At 34.8% G+C, this 8,485-nt stretch overlaps 1 protein-coding gene across 1 annotated transcript in view; it reads left to right on the top strand.

The window, feature by feature from the left end:
• The window catches only part of LOC106468425 (lysophospholipid acyltransferase 7-like), a 20,549-nt gene that overhangs the window by 7,971 nt on the left and 4,093 nt on the right, over nt 1-8,485 (top strand). The window contains exons 5-7 of the mRNA XM_022396756.1: nt 1,629-1,780; nt 2,345-2,439; nt 5,790-5,972. Of these exons, the coding sequence (XP_022252464.1) occupies nt 1,629-1,780; nt 2,345-2,439; nt 5,790-5,972 (430 nt within the window). The remainder of the gene's footprint in view (nt 1-1,628; nt 1,781-2,344; nt 2,440-5,789; nt 5,973-8,485) is intronic.

Here is an 8,485-nt window from a genome sequence, read left to right on the forward strand (position 1 = left end):
TAGCATTGTCTAGCTTGTTCTGATATCTCTATGGTTACTGTAAGATTATGTATTACTTCTAGCATTGTCTAGCTTGTTCTGATATCTCTATGGTTACTGTAAGATTATGTATTACTTCTAGCATTGTTTAGCTTGTTCCAGCCAACATGATGTTTGTACATTGTGCTTGTGTTGAAAATTGTTTTAAGTTGCATTACCTTTTGTGAAGGGCTATTTTTTTATGCACTAGTTGGGTGAATACAGTTAAATGTCACAACCAATCAAATATCAGTGTATGACTCCTCTTGATTTTCATTGTTTCCTAGGTTACTAAATCATTGTAGTGACTGTACTTATAATACCAAGTTAACCCGGTGAAATAATGTACTGTGTAAATAATATTCTATTTATTCAATAATAAACACGTTTTTTGGCCCAATTTTAGTTTCCAGTAATAAAAATGTTTAACATAATTTCAACCACACTTTGGCCATTGTTCTTTGCCCAGTACCAGAGCTCCTCACCCAGTTTATAATTAGCTTTCAGCATATGTACTTTAAGCAAACCCCCTCCCCCCAAAAAAACACTTTTAACTGCCTCATTTCATACATGTAGAACAGAGTTTTAGTTCGAAGTAATATGTTGTTGTGTCCCTATAGCGCGTTGGATTTCTAATCCAAATGCCGGGTTCGTTCCCCGGCAGGGATGCCACCACCATTGCCTGGTCCCAAGTCCAGGATGAGAAAGGGGGAGGGTTAGGTGCGGGGCTAGCAACTCTGCCCCGTAAAAACCAACCTGCTAAAAAATTACTGCAACAACAACTTCTGTCGGCGAGGTGTTGTTGGGGCCCTATGCTCCAGTGGGAGTCTATAGGGATTATTATTATTATAATATTGTGTTGGTTTTTAAAGGGAGTGTTTCATATACAGCTCAGAAGTTTGTCATTCATTTAAGGGTTAAGGTTTAACCGGAGTATTTATGTTATGGTGAGATTATAGCAAGCTGATATTAATTATGTATGAGGAATAGTGACACTAAAAGTTTGGATGATTTTTCTGTCTATTTTTTTTTCTTCATGATTAGTTTATCGTGGGAGGTTGAGAGTCAGGATACTCATAATGGGTCAATAGTTCCCTGGCTGTCCACATAATGTACAATTTGAAAGAGTAATTTGTTTTGTATTTTAAAAATTGTTTTCTTTTTTTCAGCCATTAAGTCTTGAAACAGTGATTATCTTTGTTTGTAAACAGTGTTTTTTAATTTTGAGCTGCAACCGTTTTATGACTGGTCATGCGTAAACTGTATGTTTTATCTTTAGAGTAAGTTCAGAAAGTGTTTGTACTTTCTGAAATTGGAATGTACAAAAAATCCAAGTCACAGAAACAACAGACGATGTGTAATAAATTCAGTAATGATCTTTTTTTTCCTCAATTCAATTTATTCAAAGAATAAGGACATTACACTCAATATAAAAATAGCAAATAAAAGTAGACAGTCTCATAAAAAAGAAAGATCCACAAGATTAAATGAGTGTGGATCATAAATATATCATTAAATAACAGATAAATTGATTAATATTTCCTTCATTACATTTTATGATCATCAATAATCATATGTTGCTGGAGTAACCATAAAACGTTGTTTGACAGGTCCGTATTACAAGTATAAGACTTACATCGACATGTTTTCTGTCCCTTACGCACCATATTTACCTTGCTTCAAGATATTGAAACACAGAATTTGCTTTATACCTCTTTACATTGGGATGTTTTTATTGTCTGACTACATTTTTCCATTGGAGGTAAGAATTTTAAAATGTACATTTCTATGTCTTAAATATAAATAAATAGCTTATAATATTATAAGTGTTTCCTTTTTTAAACTCTTCCCAATATTCTTCTACTAGAACACTGACACATTATGTACACATCCCAAGTTTGGTATATATTATTCAGTGTATTGTTTTTTAACCGAAACTTCAAACTTCTGCGTAAACACAAAGGATAACATTACGCAGATAAATAACACAAGGATACAAACTAGTGTGGTAATGGTAAAATGTACCCGCGGTAAGAGATTGACCTGAAGAATTAAGACTATCACAGTGACAAGGATATGTTGTCGCTGTATCAAAATTTAACCTCTGTTCACAAGCCTCACACCTGAAATTAAGCTAAGATTTTAAATTTATAAACAAATAGGTGTGATGAAGCTCCCAACATACCACATTCACAATCTACAGTCAACTGTGATGAAAATAATAATAAAAAAAAAGAAACAAAATGAACAAATGCAAATTACGATACATACCACCGTTGGTGATGAATAAATCTTAACTACCAAAATTTATATTCCAACTTTATAGTGGTCATGTAACTGTATGAATAATATAGGTCAAAATCCTACTACTGCTAAAAAGAAAGAAAGACAGGAGTTAACTCTCCAAATTCTAGGGATACAGTACATCATCTTCAGTATTCCTTATCCTAGCAGGAAGCATATATATATAGGAACAGTTTCAGTCAATGTGGAATTTTCATCCATCAAGTTTATACCTCATACTTATTAAGAAGTAAGTCACATGAAGTTACGTGAAAGTTACTTATTGCAAGTGAGGTAAAAAAGAAAAGAAAATATTTCCTAAGGTTTATTTGTGATGCGTTAACTAGCCTATCAATAAATATTTAAAATGCATTAAAGTTTCTATTTCAGAGTTATTTAGCAGATATAATACTTGCCTGTTACTTCTATTTATTTGATCAGTTTCCATGCCTTTGAAATATTTAAAAAGTGAAAATGCTACTACTTACAATTTCTGAAATGCTACCAAATCCGTTGGGCCCTCGCCTGTTTTAGGATTAGCAATAGCTGGATAAGCCCCGAGACCTGTCATAATGCAGACACACTCTCCTAGGACAAATCCAGTGTAGATTCTCATGCGGAAGCTGAAGAAGATTGGAGTCATGTAGAAAAACCGATACCAAAAGGGTTGATCAAGGATAGCCTCTGATGCAGCGTACTGTGCAAGACAAATTTGATGACAAGGAATCCACTTTTTTAGAAAATAAAATTCGGAGATGGCTTGAATGGTTAGTAAAAGAAACTTTATTACAAATGTACACAGTTTCAACAAACTTATGTCATCATTAAGTTTGTTTGCTTTTTGAATTTTGCGAAAAGCTAAATGAGGGCTATCTGCGCTAGCTGTCCCTAATTTAGCAGTGCAAGACTAGAAGGAAGGCAGCTAGTCATCACCACCCACCGCCAACTCTTGGGCTACTCTTTTACCAATGAATAGTGGGATTGACCGTCACATTATAACGCCCCCATGGCTGAAAGGGCGAGCATGTTTGGTGGGACGGGGATGCGAACCTGCGACCCGCAGATTGCGAGTCGAGAGTCCTAACCACCTGGCCATGCCGGACCCATCATTAAGTACAAAATGTAATAATTTCTTTCACTATCCATTCGAGCTGTCTCCAAACATTCTTGTGTAAGACAAAGTTATTGTCTAACTTTGCAGGATTCTGTTAATAAAATTAAAGTTACATGCTAGAATCTGTAGAGATGTAACAGTTTATCAGCTAGCTTACTAATTAATTTAATGTATCTACCTAACTATGAGTATTTAATGTTGTTAAACAGTACCTTATAATGATTAGAATGCACTGATTCATCATTTAGATAGACAATTGATTGCTGTATGTTTAACCTGATTGATGAGTCCTGTTATTGAAAAAAGACTATGTTGGCAAAAAACAAAAAGTAGTATCTGAAATTAATTTTTTTACATCAGTTTTTTTTAAAATCCTAATGGGATGGCTAAGAGTATAGTGACTCCTTTAGTAACTTTTCATTAAAGTCAGTGAATGGGTGGGTGGATGGATTCATATGTAACAAAAGCAGTGATTTGTCAGTAACTACAGGAGGTAGGACAGATGTACTATTTTTAGATTCCTCCGAGTTGAAATCCGAAAAGGTAAAATTAAGGGTGATAGAGGAAAAAAAAAAGTATTATTTGCTTGATTTGTATCACAAATTTTGGGCTTATTGGTTTCCAGTGTTTTACCAGCTTTCAACGTTTCAACGATAGCTTTGAAAAGGCATTAAAACTTTCTATATTACTACATTTAACTAACATACATATATATCGATCCTTACTTGTCTAAAATTTGAATTTTTTTTATTATACTTGTCTTGCTCAAGTTATGTAAGAAGTTACCATTAATAATGTGAAGTGACATTATAATAATGTTACTTGTTTTTTAACACATTCAACAAACCTAGAGTTATAGAAATCATTGCCTTTTTCGACAAATCCAGGGTCCAAATAATGGAAAGTTCCAAGTATATATGTGACAATGATGGCAATACCTAATATAATATTTCTCTCTCTTTTTCTTTCTTTTTAATCCAACTGATAATTTAAATAAATTGTGTTACATTATAGAGGACTTTTGTTTGTGAAAATATGTTTTTACAAATTGATCATCCCCCCCCAGTGGCTAAGTGGTTAGCATGGTTCACTTCTCATGGCACAATTCAGTCAAAGAAAATAGCATAATCTAATCAAACATCCTTTCAAAAAATGCTGTATTGAACCTATAAGTTGACCCCCAATGGTACAGTGGTATGTCTGCGGACTTACAACGGTAGAATCCGGGTTTTGATACCTGTGGTGGGCAGAGCACAGATAGCCCATTGTGTAGCTTTGTGCTTAATTACACACAAACAAACCTATAAGTTGGCAAAATACCGTAAATGAAATAGTCCTAACATTTGTGATTAAAAACTCGCATAACTGTGTACACTGCAGATGTCTCTCAACACTATCTTTCATTGTGATACATAAGTAATATAACGTACATAAGAAATAAAACTCCAGATTTAAGTGCATGTTTCCCACAAATATTTCTACTTTGGTATACATTTCCTCAATATTTGATTCAATTTCATTAGATTTGTGTCTTTTTGTTCTACAGTAATATTTTTAGTTGTTTATTATTTTGTATGAAGATTAATCCCATACATACTTAGATTTATTAATAATCTTTTATGCAAAGCCATTTTTATTACCAAATGCTTTTAGTGCACCGAGTCTAATTTTACAATTCAGGGCTGCCAATTACAAGCATGGTCTATTTTTTTTTTAATATTTTTGATAATTTTAGTGCTCAACCTCTATTATGTCGTACTTACTCCATTAATGAGAAAAATATGGGCAGGTCACCTTTTAAATAGCATTTTTGTCATTTATATGATAAATTCAATTCATTCTTTCATATAAATCGCATGTGTTTCTCCTAAGAAGAATGCCACAAAATATTTTGAAATAAATACTAGTTTTAAAAATACTAAACTCATTAATGCTTGTAACTTATTTCTCTATCACAAAAATTTCAAAAAAAAGAATGCTCAGAGTAAGTCTAAGAACTCGGGACGTGGAATCTAAATTATCAACATCACTATAAACATTTGGACAATAAAGCTCCTGGTTTTTTTTTTGAGTTAATGGTTGGTCATACTGTGAAAATTGTGCAGTCATGGTCAACTTGCATCACTAGAATGGCTGAGATGTACTGCCATCTGAAGTGTTTTTCTGTAGCTACTGATATTAATAAATATAGAATTAAAGGTAAGAGGCCTGGGATTTTACAAATTTTAATTTGAAAGAGCTAATGTACTTTGGCTTTGTGGTCAGTTTGGTATTTTTATGTACTCAAGGTTTCTTTGGTATCACCTTGAAAGAATTGAATGTATTTTTGGACCATTAAAAACAACTCTTTTATTTATTTTTTTTATCTTTGTAGTAAAGATAACCAAGAAGCTTGGAGTGAAACAGAATACAACTTCCAGACTGTTCATAATATTGATGAGTTTGGTAGTGAGTTCCTTCCAACAATCAGGGAAGGGATCCGTTCTTGGAATCGAACAGTGCAGTACTGGTTAGTTATGTTTGTGTATAAACAAGTGCCATTTACAAAACCAGTTAGGTAAGTGGAATTTGTTTTTTTTCTGAATTTGTTCTAAATATGGAAATTTGACATAAAAATTGGTTAAAACCTCAAAAATTATGGTAAAAAAAAGGTTTCAAATCAGGTAGACTTACCTCCAAAATACTGACAGCCTTTCCTTGTTGAGTTTGAACTCCTGCTGCCGACAAAACATAAGACTACAAATTTCAGAATGTCCTTTATGCATTACAGAATATGTCACCCGTAATTATCGACTCTCCTTCCTTCCACTTGACTAATTTCACAAATGTTAGATGATCTTATGTAAGCTCTGCTTTCATACCATTTAGGTTTTCTTGTAGACAGTCGTGCTATTCACCTTGCTGTGACGTAACTATTTCCTTCTCTGTTGTAAAATCTTAAACTAATGCAATCTGCCAGTAATGTGAATGGCAAAATGTAGTTCTTATACTAGCTCTGATTTTTAAATGCATTTTTGCCTTTCAGTACATATATTTCTAATAGTTTTATCATAAGAACATAAGAATGTCCCCTTCTTTTTGTTGTCAGGATTATGGCAAGGATTGTAGCATATAAATCCAGCTTTACGGATTCTGAAGGCAAGTAGGCTGAAGTGTTGTGAGGATTATGGCAAGCATTGTAGCATATAAATCCAGCTTTACGGATTCTGAAGGCAAGTAGGCAGAAGTGTTGTCAGGATTACGGCAGGTATTGTAGCATATAAATCCAGCTTTAAGGATTCTGAAGGCAAGTAGGCCAAAGCAAAACATCTGATCTTTGTTTTCAGCCTACTTGCCTTCAGAATCCGTAAAGCTGGATTTATATGCTACAATGCTTGCCATAATCCTGACAACACTTCGGCCTACTTGCCTTCAGAATCCGTAAAGCTGGATTTATATGCTACAATGCTTGCCGTAATCCTGACAACACTTCGGCCTACTTGCCTTCAGAATCCGTAAAGCTGGATTTATATGCTTCAATACTTGCTGTAATCCTCACAACACTTCAGCCTACTTGCCTTCAGAATCTGTAAAGCTTAATTTATATGCTACAATGCTTGCCATAATCCTCACAACACTTCAGCCTACTTGCCGTCAGAATTCGTAAAGCTGAATCCATCTTTGTTTTTCACAGGGGGGGGGGGGCTTATCTGCTTCTATGATGGGCTACGGAGTTGCAGTCTCAGCCACTTTCAGTGCCACAGAAGTCATGTGCCTCTGTGGTCCTCACTTTTTCAGGTCCTTCTTTTAGTTCTTTTTATTATGTCTTCCACAAGCACCTAGATACCGTCTTCAATGGGATGTCTGTCTGGTTTTAAGTTACTGGGCTTTTTCTTTTGAATTCATCGTGCCTTGTCTGCTCTATCTCCCCTGACATTTGGTTCTGTTACTTGCATCAGGAAGGAAACATTCAGATTTTTTTTTATCACTTGTTTCTTGTGCTCTTTTCTTTTTCTGAGTAAATACTTGTATCCTGTTAGTCTTCCTACTAGATACTTGAGCTTTGAGACAATCGCCACTGTTTTTTTTATGTTACCTAATATAACAGACCCTGATTCTCCTTCTGAAGAACATTTAGTATGTTTGGTTGGTGCTGTTTTTCTTATTTTGCAAGAACTTATCTTTTCGAGGAATCAACATTGGTTTTTATGGCAGTTCTTGCTCCATACACATTAATATCAAATTGATTTGTGCAGTTGTTTAACATGACGTTAAAATAACCAAAATAAAACAAGAAATATACTCTAATTAAATACATTCTCTTTATATTTAGCCTCTGCATTTGCCCTAAACAACCCAAGTATTTCTATCACACAACAACCCTGTTCACAAATCTAAGGTGTTTATGCAAAAATAAAAATGGCCTCTATTTCTGTAAGACACATGTATGCATTTGTTCTAGAGAAAATTCCACCCTCCATGCTGGAACTCCATGAGAGGGTGTTGCCTTATGGTGGTGAACAGAAGGTGCCATCTGGTGGCTACTGGTGCTTCAGTAGATACCTTTCACACATCTTTGCACAGTATTAGAGGTGTCAGCCACAGTTAGGGTAATGGTCATCTAGTTTTTTTTATTTTTTGCTCTTGTTTATTTCGTTATGTTTTGATGTTCCCATTGCACTGTCCTTACTTTGTTGAGCCAATCCGTGGGGACTGTTTGGGTCTTTCTTCATTTCTCCCTCAGCACTCACTAATTTGGTTGATTGTGTGACTCACTGGCTACTTTTGGTATAGATGAAGAGGGGCTACTACCTCTAGAGTATGTCCTTTCCTAATACTTGTCTGAGCTGCTACCCCAAGAGCATGACATAGTATTTCTCCTACCACTTTATGCCACCACCTATATTCCATTATCGACTCCACATGCTGAGAATAATACCTTCCTTCTGAGTATCCTTTATGTCCAGTCGTTTAAAGAGGCTAGTCCATTCCACTCATTCTTCCTTGAATCCAATACCTTCCTTCTGAGTATCCTTTATGTCCAGTCGTTTAAAGAGGCTGGTCCATTCCACTCCATCTTCTCTGAATTCA

This window comes from Limulus polyphemus, unplaced genomic scaffold, assembly GCF_000517525.1.
Source record: "Limulus polyphemus unplaced genomic scaffold, Limulus_polyphemus-2.1.2 Scaffold3004, whole genome shotgun sequence".
Taxonomy (NCBI): domain Eukaryota; kingdom Metazoa; phylum Arthropoda; class Merostomata; order Xiphosura; family Limulidae; genus Limulus; species Limulus polyphemus.